At 51.6% G+C, this 27095-nt stretch overlaps 1 protein-coding gene across 11 annotated transcripts in view; it reads left to right on the top strand.

The window, feature by feature from the left end:
• The window catches only part of ZNF618 (zinc finger protein 618), a 181811-nt gene that overhangs the window by 101190 nt on the left and 53526 nt on the right, over positions 1-27095 (top strand). For all 11 annotated transcript variants that reach the window (XM_068552657.1, XM_068552647.1, XM_068552653.1 and 8 more), the window contains exons 3-5: positions 13289-13548; positions 25436-25513; positions 26161-26199. In XM_068552657.1, coding sequence (XP_068408758.1) covers positions 13289-13548; positions 25436-25513; positions 26161-26199 — 377 coding nt within the window. The remainder of the gene's footprint in view (positions 1-13288; positions 13549-25435; positions 25514-26160; positions 26200-27095) is intronic.

The raw sequence follows: 27095 nt of genomic DNA, 5'->3' as shown, positions 1-27095 counted from the left end.
GCCATCATCTTGGTGTGGAACTGTTGTAACTGCTTCCATAGCCTTTCTATGAATCTTCTTGATCATGAAGCACTTTTTGTAACAGCATCAGAGTACAAAAGTATCTTTAAATGACAAAAGAATTAAAATGCATGTTTAAACATCTGATTACAGTGTAATCGATAAAGAAAGTTGGTTACAATAACCAGAATTACCAACGATTACATTTAACTTAACATACCAAATAATCCTAGTTAAATATTTCTCTTAAAGATACCTCAGGGGATCTCTAAAGTACCCCACAGTTATCTGGAAATCAAAAGAAACTTAATTAAAATTTGGTATTTGGGAAGCTTGTCAAAAGTTTTAAAACATTTGGTCAAATAAGATCATAGGTCACTGTGAGACAATACTTATTCCTTAATCAAAGTTACAAAAGATCTCAAAAACAAATACAGATCACTTACAGGCAAAGAAACTCATACTATCTGTTATTATAAGCAGCATTTCAAGAAAACTTTGGAGGGAGAAACCAAATCCAGTCTTGTTTTAGCCCATTCCTGACAAAATCCATTTACCCAACTAATGATCATGCATAAATCTTTTCAGTTTTTTTCATTCTTCACACCTTCGTCTACTAAAAACACATATCTTACTTTTCTTAAAAGTTTTTTTCTCATTTACCTTTCTTGTTGACAAATTTGTAGAAGATAGAATAAGGTCTTATTTGACCTCTGATAAACCTCGGTACAACAGAAGTATTATGCTTAACACTGATGACTCTTACATGTCTCTATTAATCAAACCAACAAGCTTAGCCACCTTCAATACCAGATATCAGTTTAGTACTGAATATTTTCCAGATGCCATGAACCTGAAATTCATTCTGGCCAGATTATTTTCCATTTCTGAGTATTTATATAAGTGCTTAATTTTTTAAAAGCCAATTAAGTAGAGCTCTTTTACGAATTAATTTTTGGCAATACCATACACCTACAACACACATATAGATACATATGAACACACAAACACAGAGGCCTCATAGTTCCCATTCCAAAAATTCAGCCCTGAGTCAGGTACAACATGAAAGCCATCAGTTACAAGGGGTTGGATTCAAATTAGGCTTCTAGCAGATGGAACAAATCAAGGTCACCTATCTAGATGGCTAAATCCTTTTTACTGGTGTTTGCAGAGGAGACACTTAAGATTTCTATTTATCCTTGTGACAAGTCAAGTTCTAAATTACTTTTCCACCGTGCAATTTGGTCAAGATTTGCGCTTACGATTTTAGATGTTATCCCTTCCAAGGTAGTCCCCCAAACAGGTATTAGTGCCCAAAAAGTTGTCACAAAGAAACGGCACAGAAGACATCCCCACCGGTGTTGACGAAGAGTGGAAGTTGGTCTAGCTGGTTTCAGGACTTAATGAAGCTCCGGTTCTTGATGTCTCATCGCAGAAAGAATTCAGTAGGAGACAAAATGATAGGTAAGAAGTGGATTTATTTAGAGAGAAACACACTCCGCGGACAGAGTGTGGGCCATCTCAACAGGTGAGAAAGGGCAGTTGATTTCTCATAGAGCCTGGAAATGGGAGAGAGGCTGGAGGTGAGGATGAGGGTGGGTGGGAGTGGAGCTCGTGTTTGTGGAGGGGCTACCGTGACCCACATCCTGTGTCCTGCACTTGCTCCTGCCAGGGGCCACCTGAGGCAGTGATTGGCATCCCTCGTCCTCAAAGAGAACTGGGAAATAGACTCGTTCACCGTCAGCCAAATAATCAAATGGCTTTGGGCCTTGCTGAGTCTTGTCCTTTAAGCCAAGATTTTCCACTGGTGGATAGTTTAATCTCATAATCACGTGTGTACGGCTGCATAATTATTTTTAAAATAATATCTTCTTGTTTAGCATTTTGGTTTTCAGCAGGAAAATTAAAGTAGCCCTAAACAAATTAACCTTACTTGCACAAAATTTCAATAGTATCAGTAGGCCTGATGCTAGTCAATGACCAGTATGGTATTAGCAGAATGAATTATTTGAGAACCAGCTCTGGGTATATTTTAGTCAGGCTGCATCTTCATCTTGACTCTAGGTTTATGTTCCTGTAACTGGAGCTCATTTGATTTCCAGAAATGTGTGTTCTCACCCTACCAAGCTTGGGCCAAAGTTTGGCTTACAAAAATCATAAATTGCAGGCTGATTCTGAGGGTTCACATACTTGCTCCAAAGGGACCCGTTGCTTTTCTGGATGGGCAGAGTTCACTTTCTGCTTAATCAGTTACTGTTAAGCCTAGCCTCTGCACAAATAGGGCCGATCCTGGAAAATTCAGACATCCTTGGATTTGTCCTCTGGAGATAGCCCCAGAAATGCAAACTACAGGTCATATGCGTCAAAATCGGTAAATCCTTTTTCCAAATGGTACTGCGTTCTTGAGCTTGGGGTGGTCCAGCAAAGGGAAGTGCTTGGGATCTCTAGGGAACCTGGGCTCAGTCCACCCACCCAGCTCGAGTTTCCCACCTGTGCTCCTTGAGCAAATTAAGCAAGTTCTCCTTGTGAAGCTGCAGTTACCAGTTCAGAGCATCTGGAAGTCTTGTCCTGAAGAAGCACATTCTTGAGAATGGAACCAGGATGATCTGACCTGGTTGCTTCTTGAGCCCCTTAATGACAAGGGCCCTCGATCTGAGAAAGTATCTCGGGAAACATCCACAGCCTCACTGTCTGTCTGGCTCTGCCAACAGGAGAGAAAAATCCTCACCCCTTGGCTTCCACTTCCTCCAGGTTCGATGCAAACCGAACCTGGTTAAGAGCGTGGGTACATCACACCTACCATCTTGGTCATGCCCACCTTCCCATCCTGTAGTGAACCTGCCGACGTGTGTCCCCACCTCTCCCTCTTCATCATCGCTGCTGCGTGTAGGGGGCCGTGCCCTCCACTCCTTTGGTTTTCACAGGGGCTAAACATTCCTCTCCTGCCTTCATTTATGAGTTCTCCACCCATGGCCTAAGAGCTCATCTTTTTCATAGTTGGACCAAACTTTTCACATTTTGCCTGGCGAGTGCTTGGTAAGGACAGGAGAAGAGAACTAACAGTTAATGAGTCCCACTTTGTGTGTGGTGCTGTGCTGAGCGCCTTATGAACATCTCTGTGCTTTAATCTTCTTTTTTTTTTTTGGCTGCGTTGGGTCTTCGTTGCTGTGCCCGGGCTTTCTCTAGTTGCGGCGAGCGGGGGCTACTTTCCGTTGCGGTGTACGGGCCTCTCATAGCGGTGGCTTCTCTTGTTGCGGATCACGGGCTCTAGGTGTGTGGGCTTCAGTAGTTGTGGCTCGCGGGCTCTAGGGCACAGGCTTAGTAGTTGTGGCGCACGGGCTTAGTTGCTCCGTGGCATGTGGGATCTTCCTGGACCAGGGCTCGAACCCGTGTCCCCTGCATTGGCAGGCGGATTCTTAACCACTGAGCCACCAGGGAAACCCTGTGCTTTAATCTTCTAAACAACCCTTTGAGGTTAGTGCTTACACGTCAGGAAAGAGAGGTGTGGGCAGGTTAGGAAGCTTGGCAATGGTCCACACACCTAGTTTATCATCCTCAAACCCCTTGGAGGGCTGGACTGTGTAGCAAGGAGTCTCGTTTGTGTGTCCGGGCGCAGCACGCCTCTGGGCAGTGAGGGTCCAGGCCCAGGTGCTCACATTAGGGCGTGTGGCCAGAGCTGGCTGTGCATTCCAGACCTCAGTCTGTCATCAGCCCATCTCAAGGACTGGTGGGTGAAGAGCAGAGGGGTGGAGGCCAGATGTAGTGCCAGGATGGGACGAGCACATTGGAGGGACGGCAGAGCTTTCTAAGCAGCTGGGCAGCTCCTGGTATCAGTTGTCAATGTGGGCAGTATAGAAGGGGAGCAGTCCTATTGGGAAGCTTCTTTACGTTTCATTCCAAGGAGGATGGCCAGAGGAGTTGGGCATCAGAGATCGAGGCCAAGTGACAGCCTCAGCAGGAAATAACATTGACGGCAGAAAGGGTGTATTTATCCTCTGTTTATATGGCCAGCAAGAGAACCTAGGTATGGCCTCACTCTGTGGTTGAGTTACCTGCTCTCTGGGGTCTGCGTGGGCCACCACGGGTGCCCCGGAAGATGCAGGACAGTGGGCATGGGCTCCTCTGTGGCCTCCCCTTCCCCACCTGCCTGTCAAGGGCATTCTAAGTGGGTGAGAATTCCTGAGCCTGCAGGGTCCCAAAGTTGTGTAGGGAGAGCCGCGGCAAGGTGGGTCTTCAGAGAGCCGTGCGCATTGCTAGCTGATAAGTATTGTACCAAGGCCAGACCCATTGGAAGACGAAGGCAGTGCATCTGTTTAAGATGCTATTAACAGTAATTCTGCTGACCTGGGCCAACCTTCCATGTGCCATGGCACCCTTGAAAGAAGCTCCCAGCTTTCCCCAGAGGGCCCTACCTGCTACATGTCAGAGTTTGTGACTTGACAGCATTGCTCCAGACTCCTGCTTTTCTCTATTTTAGGTTTAAATTAACCAGGGAATTAACTCTTAATATTTAAGTCTTCATGCTGTCTTTCTGAGCTGCAGTATTACCCAGCGTTGCGGCTGACTGACACCATACATTGAAGAAAATTAGGTGCCTAAGAATTAACTCAAACTAATGATATATTTATGCATTGTAGGTTATTTTGAATTTCTAGACTGTTAAGAGTTGTTTAATAGGTTATTAGTTTTAATCTATTAGTGTAATCTTTTCTACTTGACTATTTATTAAAATATATCAGTGGTACATGCCAGAAGTAGATCATTCTGAGAGTTATTAAGGCATGGGTGTTGGCGTGAAGATTTGAATCATGGTTGGAATCGTAAATACAGCTGCCTTGTTACTGGGGTTTGTGGAAACTGGGGCTTTGCTGTAGTTTCTCTCTTTTGGCCCTTCCAGGCTAGTGGTAAAGCTGCGACCTTTGTCCCCATTATGTTTTCTGTCCTTGTGGCTAAAAACAGGACTCTTTACATCCAAAGGACCGGTGTGAGCACAGCAGCCCTTCTAGGGCACATCAAGGAGAGTTGAAGGTCAGCACTGAACACGGAGCCCAAACACCTTTCTCTGTGGCAGAGATGGAGCCCTCCATTCCTTTGTTTTCTTGCATTTCCGTGTTCCTGTTTTTAGCATCTAGCATGTGCCTGTTCGGTCAAGATACTAAGGATACTGTAGGAGACAAGGGAATACACACGTTCCCCATCCCTTGGAGCTTCCTGTCATTTAGTCATTTATTTGTTCATTCATTCAACAAGTGTTTTTATTATTTTCTCTTCTCTTGAGAAAAAACAGAAATCATCCAAATGATTAAAAAAGCCCAGGGGTTGGAGTCAGGCAGACCTGGTTGAATCCTGCTTCTGTCACTAGAAAGCCGTGTGACCATGAGCAAGTCACTGTTTCTCCAGTCCTCAGTTTTCTTATCTGTAGAGCAAAACTACTTGCTGTGTAAGGCATTGTGAAGAGCAGGGAGACAGTGCATGCATATGGCCTGAAGCAGCACTGTGGCTGGCCCGTCCTAGCCACTTGGTATGTCACAGCTGCCCTGTCCTCACCCAGCCCCTTATTGGCATCATTGCCACCGGCATCTCTTCCACCCTGCATGCTGGCATTTTTGCACCTGCCGTTTTCTGTTTGTATCGTTCAGCAGACGTTAGCTGACATCAACCAGGGGCTAGGCGCAGGGATACACAAAGCAGTGGGGTAGAGCCCTTACCTCCGAAGGTCTCCCAGAACCACATGGAACTGGCAGGCAGATTCAGATCAGGGACCTGTTAGAAGCAGAGGGGGCATTCCCAGAGCCACTGGTGGAGGCTGCAGGCTCCCTGGCAGTTGTCACCCTGAGACAGGGTGTCAGCGCCCCATGCCTGCCTGAGGGCCCTAGTCTGCTAATGGAAGATATAATGGTGACCCTGCATCTTCAAGAGTTGAGGTCATTATGTATTATCAGATCATCACCTTGTCCACCTTGAACTTACATGTTATATGTCACTAGTATCTCAGTAAAGCTGGAGGAAAAGAAGAGTTGGTGTTAGAGCATTGCCAAGGCTGCTGTATTTTGGCAATTTAGAAAGTAGGAAGAGTGTGTTACATTTAAGAAAATTTCCATTGGAAAGGATGGAGAGAAGACTGTGCCACTTCAGGAATAAACTTCACTTATTCAGAACGTTGGCTCCGGTGAAACGTCCTCAGCCCGTGTTGTACGGAGGGCCAGATGGGTGGGACATTGCTGCCTTCAGTCCTGGGTATCAGCTGAAGCAGTTCAGCCATCGACAGTTCTTTTGGGGGGGGGTGGGTAGAGGGAGACGCCTCGAAGGCCACAATGGCATTGACCTTTGCAGGTCTCATTCTTGGCTCCTTCAGTGAACAGGTGCTTATCGATCACCTCCCCCGTGCCAGGCGCTGCCGTAGGTGCTGGCATGTGACAGTGAACCGAGGAGACAAAGTCCCCGTCCTCCTGTAGCTGTCATTCTGCTTGGGGAGACAGTGAAGAGGATGAGAAGTAACAAGCATGTTTCATGAATGGAGGGTAAACGCTGAGCAGAAGTCGTGGAGCCGGGAAGGGGTGTGGAGTGCTGAAGCTGGGGTGCAGCTGAGACGGCTGGCGTTTTGGATCAGGCGGCCACGGATCTCTCTGCCGGCACTGGGATGTTTGAGTAGAGACCTGGAGGAGTGGAGAACTCGCTGTGGGAACGTCTGGGGAGGAGGGCAGAGCGCTTCAGGCCTGAGGCAGGAGCTTGCCCTCGTGCTCAGGGGGCAGCGAGCAGGCTGGTGTGGCCAGCGAGGGGGGAGCGAGAGGGGCGGTGTGAGCAGATGCGGTCCGCGGGCGCGTGGGGCGTGTCACAGAGAGCCCTGAGGGTCGGAGCGAGGACTCTGGCAGCTGCGCCGAGTGAGACACGGACCCCTAAATGAGTGTTGAGCCGAGGAGAGGCACGAGCTGGCCTAGCTGAATAGGATGGCTCTGGCTGCTGTGTCGAACGTCAGTTCTGGGGCGTTGGGCCAGGGTAGGACCAGGGAGACGGGCTGTGAGAATACTACAGCAAGACAGGAGAGAGGGGAAGGCGGCTTGGACGAGAGTGGTGGCCGTGGGGTGGTAAGGAGTGGTCAGGTTCTGGACATATTTTGAAGCTGGAGTTGATAGGATTTGCTGGTACATTGCTTCGTAGAGAGTGAGAGGGAAGAGACAAGGATGATTCCCAGAGTCTGGGTCTGAGGAGCTGGAGGGGCGGAATTACACTAACCGAAGTGGAGAAGACTGCCGTTATCTCGTGACAGTGTCTCAGGCTGTGGGGTTTAGCGGGAAGAGCACTGGGATTGGAGTCAGAAGAATTGTTTTCTTGACTTGGGGGAAGGGGCGTAGCCGCGGCTCAGTCTGGACCTGTAAATATGGGTGCGTGTTAGGCGTCCAGGCGGAAGTGTCCAGCGGGTAGTTGTCATGCGGGTCTGGAGCTCGGGGGGGAGGTCCAGGTTGGAGATATGATTTGGGATTTATCATCACATAGTTAATATTTAAAAGCATGAATCTAGGTGAGATCATGTAGGAAGTGAGTATGGATAAAAATAGAAGAGGCTCTAGAACTGATCCTTGGGGCAGGTTGACATATAAGGGTTGGGTTGGTGAAGAGGAATCAGCAGAAGATGGGGGAGTGGCTGGAAGGTGGGAGGCCCACCGGGCAGGCCCAGAGCTTAGTGAGGAAAGAGTTGGAGGAGGAGAGAGGGGAGCTCGTTAGAGGCTGCTGATAGAGGACGAACTCAATGAGGACCCAGAAGGGACTGTTGGATCTAGGAGAATGGAGGTCCCAGGAGGCCTTGGAAAGAACAGCTCTGGTGGAATGGGGGAGGCACAAACCTCATTGGACCTGGAAAGCATTGCCAAGGAGAAGCCTGCCAACATCTACGCATAATAATCATTTGTACTCAGGTCATCGGTAGGTGGGCAGCTGGGTAGAACTGGAGGCCTAGGTCAGTGGTCAGCCTCTGCAGCAGGGTAAACACGGCCCCTGAAATCATGGCTGGATGTGTGTTAATTCATTTAACACCCCATGTAGCCATGCATTCATGAAGAGTGTATTTAAGCTCACCTTGAGGGCAGTTAACCCTCATTCGTAATGCTTGGAGTCTTTTAATGAGGTTTTATTCTAGAGGGAGTTAACCAAGTCATTGCTTACACACTGTGATTAGAGATTTCCCCCCCACCTTAACATTGTTTCAGGTGGCTAAAGTACTAGAGTAAAGAAGCAGTGGCCTTTGGAGGAGGTGGAGTGGCCCTCAGGCTGAGTCTTGGAGCACAGACAGATGCCCTGCTCCCCGTCCTGTGCAAGGAGACATGCACACTTTCGGGGTAGAGGTCTGGCCTCCACCAGAGCCTTCAACATCTCAGACTCTAGCCCACTTGTTGTCAGATGGGAAAATCAAGTCAAGCAGGGGTGGGACCGAAGTCCAGTGTGATGAGGACTTCTCATTACTACTGTGACTTGGTAGAACTTGAAGCATTAGCATTTTCGGTGGGATGATGTAGAAACTGTACTCAGAGAGCACGTTGTCTGACTCCCGGGCACCGGGCATCACTGGGACTCTTCCTTCAACATGACCAGAAATGGAATTTGTCTTTGAGCCCCCAATCCACTGAGAAGTTGTTTGGTTGCGTTGTCTTGGGCTGCAGGGCTCAATGGGAATGGCCCCAGGATAGGAGTCACAGGAGTTGTTCAGACAAGCTCATGGCTGGAAGTCTTGCGCCCTTGGGCATGCCATTCATTCACCGTGTTGATTGAGTTCATACCGTGCCGCAGGGCCCAGGCTAGGGCTGGATGTGGATGGGGACGGAACAGACACGGGCCCTGTCCTCTGTTCTGGTTCCCCGTCTGGCCACAGGGTGCTTGTGAGTGCCAGATGTGACAGGGTGAGTATAAGCACCGAACCATCTGGTAAGACCCAGAGGAAGATATTTGTTTCTGAAACTTCCCCAGGCAGGCTCTGCGGGCACATTGGACTGGCCATATCAGATTCAGTCCCGGGGATGAGTAAGAATGAAGCAAAAGAAAACTTTGGGGGTGGTGGAGGTCAGTGGTTTGCAAAGTTAACTGCTTTGGAGGTATTTCTTCCAATTTAGTCACACCTAGTGTATTAGTTTCCTGTGGCTGGTGTAACAAATTACCACAAACTAGGTAGCTTAAAGCAAAAGAAATTTGATCTCACAGTTCTGGAGGCCAGAAGTCTGAAATCAAGGTCTTGGGCCAGGGTCACACGCCGTCTGGAGGCTCTGGGGAGATCTGCTCTTTGCCTCTTCAGCTTTGGGTGGCTGCAGCATTCCTTGGCTTGTAGAGCCGCATGGCTCCTAATCTGTGGTCATGCTGCCTCCTCTTCTCTGTATTGTCCCCTCTTCTGTCTGTAAATCTCCCACATGTCTCTTATGAGGACACTTGTCATTGCATATAGGGCCCACCCAGATAATCTAGAATGATCTCATCTCAAGATCCTTAAATGAATTACATCTACAAAGAGCCTTTTTTCAAATGAGTTTGCATTCACAGGTTCTGGGGATTAGGTCGTAGGCCTGTCTTTCAGGGGAGCTGCCATTTACCACCCACAAAAAGCAAAGCTGTAGGTATCAAAGACGGAGAAAGTAGGGGTTCTTGGAGGTCTAGTCACCACCACCCTGTTATTCAGGCCTCATGGGTACTTCTAGGCCTTTGCTCTGGAACCCCTAGGCCTTTAAGGAAAACACTTTGAGAACCACTGCCTTAGTGAAAGGCCAGGGCTGTTAGGGAATTCCTTGGGCAGGGACCCACTTGGTCTGGCTTCTCTCCTGGCATTCTGGGATGAGCAGTAACCAGTGACCACAGACATCATGTACTTACTGAGAAATATCCTTTTAGTGCCTGACATTGGATTTTATGTTGAAGCGTGACTCGGGTTAAATATAAAATTCATAGCATATCTTGAGCAACTATTTTGTAGTTATCTATATATAAATCTATTTTACAGTGACACAAATAGAATAGATTATGAAGTGTCAGCATGTAGATAGATTCCAAGTGCTTTTTCACTAATATACCTAATGATTCGTGCTGAGAATATCCATGGGCTCCACTGTACATTTAAATGGATATAATTAAAATAATGAGCTCTATTTTAAAAAATGATACATGAAAAAATATTTTTTTAAAGAAGTTAGAAGGAGCTGCACCACTAATTCACAGTGATATAAGTACTTCTGCAATTCCATTGTTATTAGGATGCCTAATTAAATGTAAAGCATCCGAGAAAAGCAACATTTGGGCTTGTAAATCTAAAGTGTGAAGCTGGGGGAAGAGAAGTCTCCTGTGTTCCTCAGTGCAGCGAGGGCTCAGGGGTGTCACCTGTAAGAGAGTGGATGGTTGTGTGCCGTTGTGCTTGTGGGCAAGAGGGTGTGAGAGTCACCTGTGCAAGGCAGACGGGGCATTCAGAGACGGGGTCTAACGCCATCTCGAGCAAGCAGGGAAGGCTTCCCAGAGGCAGGGATTCATCATGGACCAGTGTCATCATAACAGCAGCTGCCATCCAAGGAGATCCACTCTGTACAGCTTTCTGGCTCACCTCCTGCCCCGCGCTGGCAAGGATCACAGACAAGGAAACTGAGACTTTAGCAGACAAGGAAACTGAGACTCGGAGAGGGGAATCTCTGGCCGGAGGTTGCGGGGTTTGTGGACACCCAACCTGTCAGACTCCCAACACCTCCTCCCTCCCACCAGGATGGCAGATGCTAATGAGGTCCTTGAGGGCAGGAAGGGACACTAGGTCTGTTAAGACAGGATGGTCAAGCGCTCACAGGCCCCGGGGGGAGGGCGTCCTGGGCAGGGAGCTGTTCTGTGTCCTTCCCATCCTGTGACGTCCGCTGTGGGGAACACTGACAGGTGGGACATCTCCCCTCTGGTGGGCCTCTCTGCGGGCCCTGGGAAGCCCATCTGCCCTGAACTTGGGGCTTAGCCCCTTGTGCAGCCGGGGTCGGGACCAGCCAGGGCCAAGCCAGGGAGAGTCCACAGCTGCCTGCCTGTCCAGCAGCCCCTAGGGCCCGTGGGCTGTGTTCTTGCCAGGCTGGCATGGAGGGTTGGACAGGATCCCTGAGTTCTATCTCTGTGCTCAGCGTGCCTCAGGGTGGGCAGGACTGGCCAGTTGTAGCACCCACGTGGTCTCAGCTAGGGAATAGGGATCTCAGCAACTTCGATCACCAGTTTCCCTCAGCACTAGCATCTCCACTCTAGGAGTCACTCTAGACAGTGTCCTGGTTGTACATTTTTGCAGTCGGTCCTCACGAGGCCCTTTGAGTTAGTGTGGGGCTCCCTGCCTCACTGGTGCGGAAACAGGCTCAGAGAGGATCAGGGCCCACTCAGGGTTGCCCCTGCACTAAAATCTACGCGTGTAAGACTCTTCCCCTGTGTTCTCTCGTTCCCTGCACACTTCTTTCCCCTGCCCCCCATATAGACGATAAGTACCCCAGAACATCTCCACTGGGGCCACCGTTCTAGGTCCCTTGCAGACATTGCCTTGTGTCTGCATCACAGTGCTGTGGGGTAGGTGCCGTGTTTATCCCCGTCTTATGGGTGTGAAGACTGAGGCTCGGGGGTGAAGTCCCTTTTGCAGGAACCCACAACTTGAGAGAGTGCCAGTTCTGAGATTTGGCTCTGGCATGATCCAGATTCACAACCCAGTGCTCTTTCCATCTCAGTTCCTCGCATCTCCTTCCCGCCAGGCCATCAGGCAGCGTCTGCTCCCTCTTCGTGGTTTGCAGACGGCCTTTTCTCTGTGTCCTCACATGGTAGAGAAATAGCGGGAAAGAGATCTCTCTCCTTCTTCTAAGGCCACAGTCCTATCAGATAAGGGCCCTACTGTTCTGATCATATTTAATCTTAATTACGTCCTGACGGCCCTATCTCCAGATACAGTCACGTTGGGGATTAGGACTTCACCACGTGAAGCGGGGGTGGGGAGACACAGTGCAGTTCATAGGAGCACCCCAGTGGCCTTTCTCTGCCCCCTCGTCATCAGCTGGAGCCTTCCTTCTCTCTCTCTGCTCAGTTCCCCAACCTGGGAGAAAGTTGAGAGCTGGGCGGGACAGTGGACATGATAAAACCCATGTTCTTGTGGTAGATGGAGCTGGAAGCCCAGAGAGGGGAAGGGTCTTGTCCAGAGTCACAGAGCGAGCCCACTGCTGATCCAGGATGAGATCCCGGGTCCTGCCTCCCAGCCTGGGCACCTCCGCTAAGCTCCAGTTGGTATGCTAGCCGGCCTTGCCTGAGCATGCCTGAGCCTGGGCCTTGAAGTTCACGGTCCAGCTGCTTCTCTGGAGCACTGGAGAGGGCTGGACATGGCCAGGGCAGCATCGCCAGGCCTGGAACATGACCTGATTCCCCAGCTTGTGCATGCCTCAGCTTCCCCACCACTGCCAGAAGGATGAGGGGGCCCTTATAACACAGAGAGTCTCACTGAAAGGAGAACAGTTCAAGAGTGGATGGCCGGGACCTGGCTTCGTGCCTTGGCCTGCCACCAATCTTGTGTGTGGCCCTGGGCAGGTCGCAGCCCTGCTCTAGGCCTCAGGGCCCACCCTCGATATTGAGCATATTAACTTGAGGATGTTTTCTCCTATTTGAAGAGCCACCTAGAGGCCAGACTGTGGGGGGCCAAGCGTTGGCTCCGTGGCCTCCCCCTCAGTGAGCCTTTTGGCCTGTATGTTCCCTACTGTAAAGCAGGGTGAGCTCTGCAGCCCTTCCGCCAAGGAGCAAAGGGAAGGGCACCACGCACTCTGCATACATCAAGCCACTGAAACCCCTGCTGCTCAAAGTGCCATTGAGGACTAGCAGCGCCTGCCTCCACTGGGCGCTTTGTTAGAAATGCAGAATCTCAGGCCAAGCCCCAGACCTGCTGGACCAAATCTGCATTTTACCAAGATTCTCAGCTGATTTATGGTCATGCTGAAGCTTGAGAAGAACTGATTTCAACCAGCCAGAGCTTTTCTTGCAGGTCTCTTGTAACTCCAGTTGCAAGAGTTACTGGTCACATTTAGACCCCAGCTTTTCCATCTGCAAAATGGGTGCAGTTTGAGCCATCCTAGTCCAGTGATTTTCAAACTGTGTTCCTTGGAGCCCCAGGGCTCCCTGGAGGACCCTCAGGGGCAGCGGTGGGGACCTGTGCTTTAAGGTGAGGGTCACGTGAGAGGTGGGTCTATAGCTAAAAATTTTGCAACCCCCTTGGCTGGGGCGCTCCCAGGTAGGTCTGGGGCGAGTCTGGGGTCCACACTGAGCAGACTATCTTCTTTCCCAGGGAGCGCTTGAAGCGCAGCCAGAAGAGCACCAAGGTGGAGGGGCCAGAGCCTGTGCCGGCCGAGGCCTCGCTGAGCGCCGAGCAGGGAACGATGACAGAGGTGAAGGTCAAGACGGAGCTGCCCGATGATTACATCCAGGAGGTGATCTGGCAGGGCGAGGCCAAGGAGGAGAAGAAGGGGGTGAGCAAGGATGGGACCGGCGACGTGCCTGCCGAGATCTGCGTGGTGATTGGCGGTGTCCGCAACCAGCAGACCCTGGGTGAGCGCCCGTCCGCAGGGTCGGGCTGGGGCCAGGGTGGGAACGCGGAGCCGGAGTGCTAGGGAGGGAGGCCTGGGATCCCTGTCCCTCCCCGGCTGAGAGAGCCTTCTGTGGCTGCCCTCAGGGAAGGGCCTCAGCTCCTGACCCTTGCCTTTGCCTGCTCAGCTCTGCTCTGGAGCTCTTGTCTTCCCACCTGACGTGGCAAAACCCTACCTCTCCTTTTAAGACTTTGCTCAAGTCAAATGCCTGGAACTTTCTGCAGGCCCGGCGAATCTCTCACGCCATGGGGCTCCCACACCCCAGATGGGTCCAGCACAGCCTGTATCACTCGGTGTCCTAAATGCCCGTCTGCATTTCTTCCTCCTGGGCTTCCCCGGGGGCCTCCGGGGGCAGCTTTCGGTGTGGGTCCTTCTCAGACCAGTTGTCCAGTCAGGATCAGATGGGTGGCAGTCTGGCACCTTCTCCCGCCTCTTCTGGTCTGGGCCAGGCTCAGAGGAGCTCAGTAGAAACGAGCTTCTTAGAAACCATCTCTCCCCGCTACATTACAGCGTGAGCCAGGGGATACCCCTTCGGGGCTGCCTGCACTCCTGCCAGTTTGCAAACGCAAATGCCCACAAAGCCCGAAAGATACGTTTATTTAGCATCGTGGAGATGAGCCAGACAGGCAGGTGGTAGGTGGTAGGGCCTGGGTCCAGCTGGAGAGCCCACGCCTCACGTACGGCAACTAGGTGGGGAGACGGGCTCCGCGTGGCCAGATCTCTGGACAGAACACATGCCAGAAATGAGAATTTTAATGTAAATTCTTTTGGCTTTAAACGTTGGTGACTAATTTGACTTTTTAAATCTGCCAAACAAAACATATCTGTGGGTCAGAGTCATTCCATGGGCGGCCAGTTTGCAACCCCGGTCTGTAAAATACAGTCCACATGCCTCAGCCTGGCACGGAGACCTTGCCTAGTCTGTTCCCAGGTCTCTGTTTCCATCTGTGCCCTCCTCCGCATTCCTGTGCTCAGGAGGCCACCTCGCTCCCCTCTGCCTGTCCCTCCTGGGGCAGCTCTGCCCACCTCCTCCTGACTTCCAGGCTCCCATCCCATGTGTGGCAGGCAGGGGAGGCTGCCCTGTGTCTGCTTCCCCAGGTTTAGACTCGGGACCGCTTGCCTTTTCTTCCCAACCGCTGGGGATCAGCCTCAAGTTCCGTTTCCCAGCTGTTCCTGGGCTGGTTGTGGCCACCATCACTCCACCTGGGTCACTGTGGTGTCCTGCTAACAGCCATGCCTCTGTGTCTTTCTGCCCTCACCTGCCATCTACTCTGGCTGCCAAGGGCCTTGACAAAAATGAAACACTGACCATGTCACTCCCCACTGTATCTAAGGTCAAGGCCATAGCATCAAGGTCCTCCATAACCTGAGCCCCATAGCCCCCTTTCTTCTTTCTTTCTTCCCGGACCTTTCATTCCAGCACAGTCTGCTCTTCTGCAGCATCTCCTACCCTTTGCTCCTGCTGTTCTCTCTCCCTGGAATGCCTTTGCCAAAATCCAACCCAGTTTACAAGAGTAGCTCCAGTGCCCCCTCCTCCCAGAAGCCTTCCTTGATTTCTTCTGGTCAGAAGTGGTCTGTTTCTGCCCTGCCCCTCAGGGGGCACTTCCCATTATCCACTTGAGATTAGAGGGGCCCTGTCGGCACCTGCCTCTGCCACAAGATGGGCAGCTCCTGGAGATTAGAGCTCCAGGACCTGTCTGATCTGTGTCTGTGCTCCTTACTCCCACCACACAATTCCTAGCAAGGTACTAGTTTCTAGGAAGCAGTGTTGTCATTGGTGCTATAGCTGTCAGAATGGGACTAGGTTATGCCACAGTAACAAAAGACCCTAAAAAGTAATGAGATCTTGGTAGCTCAGAACCACAAAGGTTCATTTATTTCTTAGTCCCACTACATGTCCATTGTGGGCCAGTTGGGGGCTCTGCTCTGTTCTAGACCCAGGCTTAAAGCAGCCATTGTCTGGAATGCTGCCAGCCAAGTGACAGAGGGAAAGACAGCTCTGGAGGGACTCATGTGCCAGCTGCAATCCACAAGTGAGATGTGTTAATTCCCTTCACAGTCATTGGCCAGGTTAGTCAGGTGGCCCTGCCCAACCTCAGGGAGGTGGGGAAATGCCATCTCCCATGTGACAGAAGCGAGGATGAACCAGAAGTATTTGCTGAAGAGCATGAGTGACTTAGCCTAGTGTCGAATGAAAGAAGAGTCTTTTCTGGGGCCTGCGTCTGACCTCCCTCCACCAGTGTTCACTCCCCAAGGCCTAGGACTGTGTTAGCCACTCATGGATGTGTTAGTTAACTGAGGAGCGGACCCGCCCTTGCTCACTTTAAGACTCACTGGACCCAGGAGTTATTTATGCCCTTCACTGGGAGATGCCCAGTGAAGGGTAGTTGAATCTGAACCTTGAGGCGGGGCCAGCAGTCAGGATTCAGTGGGAAAAGCCTGGAGTGGCCATGCTCTGGAAATGCTGGGAGTCCTCCCTGGGCCAGCTCCCTGCACAGTGAGAGGCCCCAGGGCCTCATGCCAGCCACAGACTCTGGTTTCCAGCTCAGCTGCTACTCAGCAATAGGTTCCTTGGCCTTGCTGTGCCTTAGTGTCCTCTTCTGTTAAAGGAGACATGCTCCCTGTCCTGGCCACCTCATAGGTGTGGGAACCGAAGGGGACAGTGTTGTGCAAGGAGAATGAGCTCAGCTCCTCAGGCTGGGAGTGGATCCAGGCTCCCTGACTTAATGGCTGTTGCACCTTGGGCAAACTGCTTGACCTCTCTGTGCCTCAGTTCTCACAATTGCAAATTCATGGGGTTAGGTGAGGATTCAATAGGATAATGTGTATAAAGTACTCAACATTGTACTCAGTAAATAATTCGCTGTTATTAGCAGTAATACTAGTATTGATAGTATAAAGTACCTCTTCAAGAGGAAAGAGTAGTAATAGTTTCTGCTATTTTCCCAGGTCTGAGGAATAAGCCAGTGTGATGTAGAGAAGAAGCAGGATAGAGAAGAAAGGTGGCACTGGGTGAGGTCTCAGAAGACATGGTTTCTAGTTGGTTCTCGGTTTTCTCCCCTGAGCTGCTTCTAGTACTGTCCCCCTAGAATCCAGGGACGTTGAGGATGTTAGGAAATTTCTGAGTAACCTGCTTTTGGAAGACTTTTGTGGAAAAGGTGTAAAAACCACAGTTAGAAGTGGAGCCGCCATTTTGGAGCCGGTACCAAAGCAGGGCCAGGGCACTCCCTGCTGGTCATGATGGCTTGTCTCACATCCATCAAGGCAGACCTTCTGCCTTGAGGGTGTAGTTTCTTCTGCCAAGGGTCAGGCTCAGAGGAATCCGGCTTGGCCTTTTAGTAGCAGGAAAGAAAGGCAATATTTTTTAAAAAAATCAATGTTAGAACTGAACATTTTGAACTCATCTCATCTCAAAAAGGCAAGTAGATATTATCTTACGGGCCACGTCCGAGCAATTGCTGCTGGCTATTAGGAGTTCTGTGTTGAAGATTCTAAAGGGTGGCATGATTGATTATTGATGTCTGTCATGGATGTGGAAGTGGGCAGAGGAGCTCCACATGCTATAGATGTGGCACTCAGACCCCCTTATTTTATAGAGGGGCAAACAAAGGCCTGGGACATGGAAGAGATTTGCCACTGCACCTCACAGCACCCGCCTCCCACCTGCTCCTGGAAGTAAAACAAGGAAGGAAAGCATTCCCAGGGATCTGGCCGGGACAGAATGCTGGTTAGAGCCATCCCTCTAAATGAGCTTGTGCCACAGTGTGCTTCTCTGCCCTGGTGGCTGGGCGCTGTGCAGTGAACATGTTCCCAGGGCACTTGGCAGGGGTGCGCAGGACTGTGGCCAGGCTCTGTTGCTGAATAGAATAGTGTTCCTGTTCGGTCACCCAGTGCTGTGCCATGAGGGAACCTCCTGCTTGCCTTTTCTCTGAGCTCCATCCGCCTGTTCCCACCCCGAAGTCCTCACTGGCCCTTTAACAGCCATCAGACACTGTTCCTAGTGACACAAACATTATCTGAGGCACTTCCCGTGGAGGAGCTTGGGTCTGGACACATGGATGGCATTTGGCAGCTTCTCAGACTAGTAGAGTCGGGAGGGGCATCAGTGCCCAGGAGGCTGGCTGCCAAGCTTGCAGTAGTTGCTGCTAATTTCCTGCTGCCCAGAAATTCTTTGTGTTGAAAAGGGTATCTCTCAGTCTTGAGAGACTGAGAAAAGGGTATCACTCTCCTTTTTTAGCAAGAAGAGCAGAGACAATACTGACTGTGACAACTTTGTTGGATAAAACCAGAAGTGAAAGGCATCCCTAACTGATCACTGCACACTGTCCCAACAGTGTACCTCAGAATCCTTCTCAACACAGTATACTAGGAAGTCACTGCCAGTCAGCTAGAATTGAAAAATCTGAAGTAGAAACCTGCTCGTCAGCCTTGTCCTAGATGATGAAGACAAGGCAAGCTGGGTTTACACCAAAAAGCATCCAGCCCATGGAGCATTTCCTGGAGGAATGGTGCAGAAGAGATGATGGAGTCTAAGTATTCACAACTTAGAGCATTTTGGTGGGATGGGACCGGGCAGACACATTCCAAGTAGCCCCAACCAATACAGGAAAGTCACCAGGAGGTGATTTCAGCTCATAAAAGGGAGGACTCTGTGATTATGGGAAGTGTTTGGTAACTGAATACAGGCCTGTGAGGGAGTGAGTTCCTGTCCTGGAGATGGGTAAGCAGAGGAGGGTCACTGGACCAGGTACAGGAGGGAGAGTCAGTCAGCTGGGAGCCTGGATCCTGCAAGGATGTTTCTAGGCAGCGAGCTTTGTGCACCACGGGTGGAGGTGTTTTCATACACACAGGGCTGCCCAGGGAGGAGGGGCAGGGAAAGAGGAGGCGGGGGCTCGGCCACAGCTCTGGAAGGAGCAACAGAAGAGCAGACAGCCATTCAGACACAGCCACGTGGGTTTCGGTCTCTTATAAACCCAGGCAGCGAAGGTGCCAGGTCCCGCTTCGTAGTGCCAGCTGATAGTTTCCTGTTTCAATCGGTGTTGGCAGGGCTTTGGGCCTGAACCTGCCAGAACCTACACTCAGCTGTTTGCTGCAGCCACTCAGAAAGGAGGGTCTGGCCTCCCTCTCAGGTGCATCTTATCCCAGCTGCTGACTCTCCATCTGGTGGTCCAGGGTGGGATGGGGTTCCTGATTGGAGGGAACCCATGGAGATGGGAAAGGGCCCCTGGCCTGTAAGCCAGAAGCCCCGGGGTCTGCCCCGCTGTGGGGCTCAGGACGGGTCCCTTAACCTCTCTGAGCCATACTGTCTTCATTGATCAGTGGGTGTAATAAAGTCTGCCTGTTTTTCTAGTAGGATTGTTGAGGTCAGAGTGAAGTAATAGGTATGAAAGTGGTTTTGAGGGGGACAAAAAAATGCAAAACAGATACCAGTGATATTAGCCAAAGCCTTGGACGTTGACACATCCGGGGTTACCTCTGGAATGATAGGAAGCTGAAAGGCCAATGGCTTCAAACTTCTTTTCTTCAGTGTCTCCTAGAAGAATTTTGAGAAACTATATTCTCTTTCACATTTTTGAGTTGGCGTCTAACGTTTTCATTCAAAGTTTTGAGTAATTACAAAGGATATACTTTCTGATGTGTTGTATTTTTTTTTTTAAGTGTGGCATTTTGGAAATAAAACTGTGAACCACTCTTTTAAGTGTATCCAAGGGAATCCAAACCCCACCGCTTTTTTTTTTTTTAATTATTTATTTATTTATTTATTTATTTATGGCTGTGTTGGGTCTTCGTTGCTATGCAAGGGCTTTCTCTAGTTGCGGCAAGCGGGGGCCACTCTTCATCGTGGTGCGCGGGCCTCTCACTGTCGCGGCCTCTCTTGTTGCGGGGCACAGGCTCCAGACGCGCAGGCTCGGTAGTTGTGGCTCAGGGGCCTAGTTGCTCCGCGGCATGTGGGATCCTCCCAGACCAGGGCCCGAACCCGTGTCCCCTGCATTGGCAGGCAGACTCTCAACCACTGCGCCACCAGGGAAGCCCCCCCACCGTCATCCATTTAAAAAACATATGAACAGGTTCATCTTTCACAGTCAGAAATTTTACATCTTTCCTTTTTCTCCTTGAACTCATATTTCCAGCCCGCTTCCCTCACAGGATTTTATCCTAATGTAATATATTTTTTATGCTTGAGAGTCTTTTATTGATCACTGTTTCACACTCATCTCCCACAACAAGATGTACGTAAATTGAAATAGAAATTTCTAAAAAATATGTTGGCATCATAAAGCTGTACATTTTAAAACTTTTTTTTTCCCCTGATGGAGTTGCTATTAGCATACAATTTGTCAAAAACAAATTTAGATAAATAGCAAACATAAAAGTAAAAAATTATTGAAAATGCATCTCTTAATGAAATGGATGAGGCTTTATTTCTTCAATTGGCTCATGTTTCTGTGAATTAATATTTCTTATTGTTGAGCGAGACAAGATTCAGCATTCATTTAATTCCTTTTTTTCCATTTTCTTAAGTGTAAGTGCTTAGAAGGCTTGATCACATAAATAAGGAGCCAGGGGTGGATGCAGTCTCGTTTTATTAGTGTCACTCGATTCTTTGAACGCCTTCCAAGTTGTATGCCAAAAATCACACAGGGGTCTGTCGTCAGATATTATTTTCAGTGGTCTCTTCGCTGACAACTCAGATTCTTCTTCAATTTTGTTGAATGCAAAGAATTAGAATCACCCAATTTACAAAAGAAATTATTCCCAGTCATTAGATCCACCCACTTTCTGAGTCCAACACAGTATCTCTTTGCCTGGAGCCCTGAGATGTTCATCCCCCTTGGACAGCACCACGGTGGGATTAGGGGTGGGTGAAAGAACCATTGTGTTTGTTGTGTGGAGAAGGGTGACGGTGAGGAGAACCAGCTGAGTGGGGCCTCCCTGCCCTCCACGTTCTCTGGTCCATTGGTTTTAGGAAGAAATGCATTGGGAATTGATTCTCTTAAAATTCCCTGTGCTCGTACATCCCCAGGGGATTTGTACTGTACTTGGAAGACCGTGGTCCTGAGGACATTTGGTCTGAGTCCCAGCCCCAGGGAGCCTCAGGAAACCTACTTGTCCACGACTTACCTCTCCAGGCCCCCTGTTCCCCAGCAGGCCATGCGTGGGCCAGCTCTGCTGCTTCTTAGGACCAGGGGGGCAGGGTGCTCCTGAGCACGTGATCTATGAACAGCGGCTCCCGAGACTCTGAGCTAAATACGGACTGCCTGTTGTAAGGAGCCATCTGTCTGTCCCCCCACCTTGTGTTTTTCTTCTCTCCTTCACCTGCTCTGGATTTCTGCCTTGTTGCGTTTTGTGTATCCTGAAAGGTGGTGGAGCTGATCTGGAGCTCGCTGGGTGCCAGTGATAGAGTTCAGGCATGCTGCCCACATTCCTCTTCTACCTCCGTCTTCCCACTTCTCCCTCCAGTGGCTTCGGGAACTCCACCCACCTGCTCTCACCTGGCCTCACTTGGTCTGTCCAGTGCTCTTGGGAAGGGAGCTTAAGCCAGGCTCTCTGCCAGGTGGTTACAGAAAATGCTAGACCGATGCTCTTCATCAGTGCCTGTGGATTCTTGTTGTGTCACTAGTGACAGCGGGATGGGGGAGAGGAAAAGGCTTGTGCCTGTGTGCTGACGTGTCCTGCCAGCCATCCCAGGCAGTCACTCCCAAGGCTCTTGATAGGGCGCTCTGGGGGTCCTGTGGCGGTACCAGACCTGGTAGGGGGTTCTGCTGCCCTGCAGTGTTAGGAGGAGCCCCATGACTGAAGGGGGTTGGTTCCTTGGCATCCGGAGGTAACCTGGCATGGTGGCAGTAGGATGGCTCTGGGTCCCTGAAGGCCAGCTTTGAGCCCAATTTCTCACTAGCCACTATCTGAGTGGCCCCAGCCCTGGACCACCTGGCCCCTAGGACTTTCAAGTTCATGGTTGAAGTGGCTGTTGAGTTGTCTCAACCACATGAGGACTTCTGGGAAGATGGAGGGTGGAAATGAGACCTGGGTGTACTCGGTAACTGGTAGCCGTTAGCAGGCGCCCTTTCTTGGCATCCTCCCGGGGGCTGACTGTGTGGTGGCCACACCCATGGGCCCTGGAGCAGGACAGATCAGGTGACCTCTGGCCCGATGTGTTCCCCCTCATCTGAAAAATGGGGATAATAATCGCCTTTCTGTGCTGGATTTGTGAAGATGAACTGAGCCGATGCATGAGAAGCCCCCGAGTCCAGAGCTCGCTCCCACTAGCTGGCTGTGTGAAGTGGGCAAGTTGCTGCTTCCGCACTGTGCAGTGGGGTGCAGTGGGGTCAGAGGCCAGCCTGTGCAGAGACGTTGGAGAGGCGCAAGTGAAATGAGTTGCAGCGCCTGCACTTAGTAGGCCGGGAGAGATGGAGACAAAGGACAGGAGGGTAGCGGGTGGAGGGGTTGGTGGAGTGAAGAAGCGGACGGGGCAGGGAGTCAGGCAGCCGGGAGGGGGACCTTCTGAGCGGAGAGTCTCCGTCCGTGAGAGCCCTCCAGCGCCCCCTGCACCAACCTGGGGTACACGGTGGCCGTGGGCCAGGGGGACAAAAGGCCACAGCACACGTGGGGTACATCCTCCCTGGAGGGTCATTTTGCTGGAAGGATTACAGGGAGAAATGTTAGGTTATAACCACGTGATGGGTAACTTTATGTTACATCCATGTTATGAATCAGGACAGAGGAAACACAAAACTGCAGGGGAATCTGGGCCTGCGGCTGCTGTTCTGCCACACCCCAGCCTCCCTTGCGGAAGTATGGCCGCCCCTTAGCCAGCACAAGCTCTTTAGTGAAAAAGTGGGCAGCATGATCTTGTCCAACCCTCTCGTGTGTGGATGGGGAGACTGAGGCACTGAGAGGTCAGGAGACTGGCCAGCCCTAGACCCAGAGCCCTCCTCGCTGGGCCCCATCTTTAAGGGCTCTTTCTGATTTCTTGCTAGTTCAGATGGAAAAGCGCCGGAAGGCAGCCCTCACGGTGAATCTGTGCGAAGCCCGTATTCAGGGACCAAGCGTTGAGATATGCATCTGGTACATGATGGCTGAGGGGCAGGAGGACCTGTTGGGGCCAGCATGAGGGCGGGGGCATGGCTGAGTGCAGCCGTCAGCTGCAGACCCCTGAGTATACAGGGCCTGCTAGCCTCTGCAGGGACACAGGGAGCCACCTCTTCACCCCATCACTACCACTGGTCAGCAAATCTGAGCCTGCCCGGGACCCTGGAAGACGTGCTGCTGGAGGGATGGTAGAGCATGACTCAGTATGCCAAGCAAGGGGTCTGCTCTGCCCTGGGGCCAGGAGAGGGCCCGAGGCTGGCGAACTGTGCCCCTGTGATTCTCTGAATGGGTTGAGGCCTGTGAGCAAGGCTGCATGTACCCTTGGCTGTCTGGATTGAGGGAGAAGCCAGTGGGACTGGCCTGCTTATAAACAGTGTCAACTGGGTGGGTGAGTCGGGGACATCGCAGCCTGCAGGCTCTGTCCATCAGCCTACACTTACTGTATGGTTTGAGGAAAGACCTTGGGTATTGAGGGCAGTTGGAGAAACTGAGGCCCAGGTCTTGTGGCAGAGAGGGGTAGAGCTGGGGCTTAGAGACCTCATCCGGAAGTGCGTCAAGTCTAAACAAGTCTTCCCCATCACAGGCTGTGGCCTCGGTCCTTTGGGGAGAGACTCCCCCTTCCCTGGGCTGCCTGCCCCTCCACCTCCCCCCGTCTTTCCCTTCTCCTGCTCAAGGCCCCTGACTGTGGCCTCTTGCTACAGCCGTGTCAGGGTCCCGCACTGTGCCCACCAGGTCCTGCACTTGGCCGTCGTAGCACAGCCACTCTGCACGTCCTCTTGCCTGGTGGCCTGTCTGCTTCCCATCAGACGGAGGGCAGCAATCGCGTCTTGCTTATGGTTGGGGCCTCGGTGCCGGGCATGTTGAAGATGCTCAATAAATTCCCAATCGGTTGAACGAGAATTAGCAGAAACCGTTGAAGTGCAGGTTGGAGGCATAGGGAGGGAGTCCAGGTCTTTATTACTCGGTGACAGATGAGTAGAACAGCAGGATGCTGTGAATTTACTGAGCCCCCGCTGTGTGCCAGTCACGGGACTAAAGACAGGGAAATATACACTCTGATCTTTGCCCTCCGTGTGTTTATATTTTTCCCAGTAAGACAAGGGTAACACATATAAAACCACTGAATAACAGGCTGCTAAATTCCATGCTGGTTTGGATGACAGCGTTCCCTTGAGTGACCCACAGTAGCAAAGTGGCACTGCCACCTGGGGGCCCGCTGACTCACAGGTTCTAGCTCATTCATCCTGATCTTGGTCCTGAGACGCAGGTATCATAGTCCTGTTTTACAGGTGAGGAAGCTGAGGCTCGGACCGGAAAAGGAATGTTCCTGCGATCAAACAGCTAGCGGGTGGCAGCGCTGAGCTCACGGTCAGGCTCCGAGCCCAGTGCTCTTCTGACTTAACCTGATACTTGGAATTGACACCCAGTAGCCGGGCCTCTGGCCCGAGGTCGGAGACTGCAGGCAGTGGGAGTTGACGATACTCCCACTCACCGACGGTCTGTGCTCGTGGTAGGAGTACTACTCATGCTTCGTTCAGTCTTCACATAGATGCTCTTACGTTATCCACAATCTTCTGATAAGGAGACTGAGGCCCGGCCAGTAAATGGTTGAGCTGAGACTCCATCCCAGGCCTGTCTGACTTCAAACCAGTGGTTCCCACGCCTGGTTGCTGGGCATCAGAATCCTCTGTGGATGCTTTGGGAAAAGGCAGATTCCTAGGCCCCTGGCCCTAGCCATTCTGGTACTGTTAGCCTGGAGTGGGGTCAGGGACTCTGTGTGTGTGCAAGCTCCCAGGTCGTTCTGTTAGGGATGGGGCCTGGGCCCAGGTGGTGGCAGGCCTGTGTGAGGGATGGGCAGGGCCTCCAACTCCTGGGGCCCTTGCCAGGCTGGGTCTCATGGGCTCTGCTTGCCTTCTGCCATGGGCCTTTGCCCTATGATCTGCATGGGTGGGCCCTGCCTTTGACTTACCTGGAATGCCTGCTGGGAACTCAGCCATTTCAGTCTACCTGCCTCTGGGAGAAGGGCCTGGCAGAGGGCTGGAGTCAGACATTCATACCATGTTGATCTCTGCACGTCTGAGGGATCAAGACGGCACCTCAACAGACAAGAGAGGTCCTCTCCTTGTCAGACACATCTGTAGTAGAGCTGGGCACTTCCTGATGGGGCGTGGGGCGACCTCTATGAGGTAGGTACTTTTAGCCCCATTTTACAGATGAGCAGACTGAGGCTTAGTGTGTTTAAGGAAATTACCAAGGTCAGGCTGCTGGTAAGTGGCAGAACCCAGATATATGGTTTAAAGCCTGTCCTCTTAACCTCTGTCCATCCTGGCAGGGAGAGCAGTAGCTAGAAATTATTCTATTGCACCTAAGTGATGATTTCCTTACATGGATGCAATTTATTCCTTACCCTGAAATTCTTTTACATTCATCTCCTTTTTCCTTTCAAGGAATAACTGTGAGTTACCTAAGAAGTTACCCTCTCTGTCTTATAGATTTGGAAGCTGAGGCCCAGAGGCGGGAAGTGACTCGCCCAAGGTCACTCAGAAAATAGAGACAAAAACCTGAAATAGACCCCAGCCTCCTAGCCTCCAGCTCAGTGCTGTCTTTGCTGGTCCTTGCTGCCTCTTTGCTTGTGGGAGACACGATAGCCCATTGGCACAGAGTTAGCATTACCTGGAGGCATCACCAGGGGTCCTGGGGACTCGTGGTTGCGCACGTTGGATGCTGGCTGACCAGTCCTTTCCTTTCCTGTTTTCTAGGGTCCTACGAGTGTGGAATCTGTGGCAAGAAGTACAAATATTACAACTGTTTCCAGACCCACGTACGGGCACACCGAGGTGAGTGGCGTGTCCCTGGGGCAGAGCTGAGGGGCCGCACCTCCCCATCCTCTGCCTGTTTTTCCACTTGGGCCCCTCCAGGGTGACCCCAGAGGCCCTCAGAGCTCTTTCTGCAGTAGGAGTGGGACCCGAAGAGGAAAGGAGAGGCCTCCTTAACTTGAGAGAGCACCCAGGGATGGGGGTGGGGTGGGGTGCAGCAGGATATGCCACCAGTGCCCCCTGTCTGCCCCGCACAGGCCCGCTTCCTCCCAAGGTGCTTCAGTGCTGTTCAGTGTCAGCGGTCCTCGCAGGGAAGGTGCTCGTGTGTCATCTCATGTGCTGCTCGTGACAGCCCAGGGAGTGGGGCGGGGCACTGTCTCCATTCTGAAGATGAGGATGCTGAAGCTACGGGGACAGGAGGGGTGGTGCCTGTGCCCCTCCCTGAGCCTGACCCTGGCAGGCAGGGAGGAAGGGCACCGGCTCAGGGCCCGACAGACAGCAGGGAACATGGGGAAGGCTTTGTGCCTGCACCCTGAGTGGGAGGAGAGCGTCCCTGGGCACGTGGTAGCGGCTTCTCCTGGCCTCCGCCTGCCCGGCTTCTCTCTCTTTTGGTGCTGGCCCTTCCATTGGTCCCCTCTGCTCACCTCCTTCTTCTCTCTCTCTCACAGACACAGAAGCCACCTCGGGGGAGGGAGCCTCCCAAGGCAGTGAGTATTTTCCCCTCCTCTTGGACTGTGCGGGCTGAGAGGGCCAGGGGTGGGAGGAGGAGGGAGAGCCAGGGCCAGGGGTGGGGGAGGAGGGAGAGCCAGGGCCAGGGGTGGGAGGAGGAGGGAGAGCCAGGGCCAGGGGTGGGAGGAGGAGGGAGAGCCAGGGCCAGGGGTGATGCTCTCAACCCATCACCCCGACCTCAGGCGGCTTCTGGGAGGCCTATTGCTGTGATGCAGGCTTTGGCTTTGGACACAGCACCTCAGAGCAGCCTTTCCCAAAGTGTGCCCCGTGGCATAGGCATCCTGGGGGAAGTTAACAGGCATTCTGTCAATCAAGGGTTCTCTGGCCAGATAACCTGGGGAAACCTTGAGTTCTGCTAAGTTGAACATGTTTCTTTGCTGTAGACTTTTCACTGGCCCTTCACTGGCAAAATATGCAGCATGTATCCCCAAGAGGGGTCCAGGGTATACACCATTTCCTCTGTTCTTTTGACTCCCGCTCGTGGGTTGGGGGCTCTGTAGCTGATGTTTGGGAAATGCTACTTCAGAGACTCATCCACCCATGGGCACGAACCCTGGGGTGCGGTATCCCAGCACTTGGCATGTACAGGGCCTGGGCATCTGGGGATACTGTTCTGCTTGGCTACTTGCGGGCCCTGCTTGCCTTCCCTCCAGATCTAAACCCACAGGGCTGGTAGGCAGCCAGCACGACAAACCTGAGCTCCGGAACCCAGCAGTTCCCCTCCCAGGTGCGTATGTGCGCACTTCCACCCAAAATTGTGAATTAGGGTGTTCTTAGCACTATTCGTAACAGCTTCAAACTGGAAGCCACCCAAGTGCCCAGCGCTAGTTGAACAGATAAGTGAGTCACGGTGTGTCCCACAAAGGACTGCAGT

The sequence above is a fragment of the Eschrichtius robustus genome, chromosome 10 (assembly GCF_028021215.1).
Source record: "Eschrichtius robustus isolate mEscRob2 chromosome 10, mEscRob2.pri, whole genome shotgun sequence".
In the NCBI taxonomy this organism is placed as follows: Eukaryota; Metazoa; Chordata; class Mammalia; order Artiodactyla; family Eschrichtiidae; genus Eschrichtius; species Eschrichtius robustus.
Note: the sequence above shows the minus strand (reverse complement) of the source record. Positions and strands in the feature narration are given on the sequence as shown.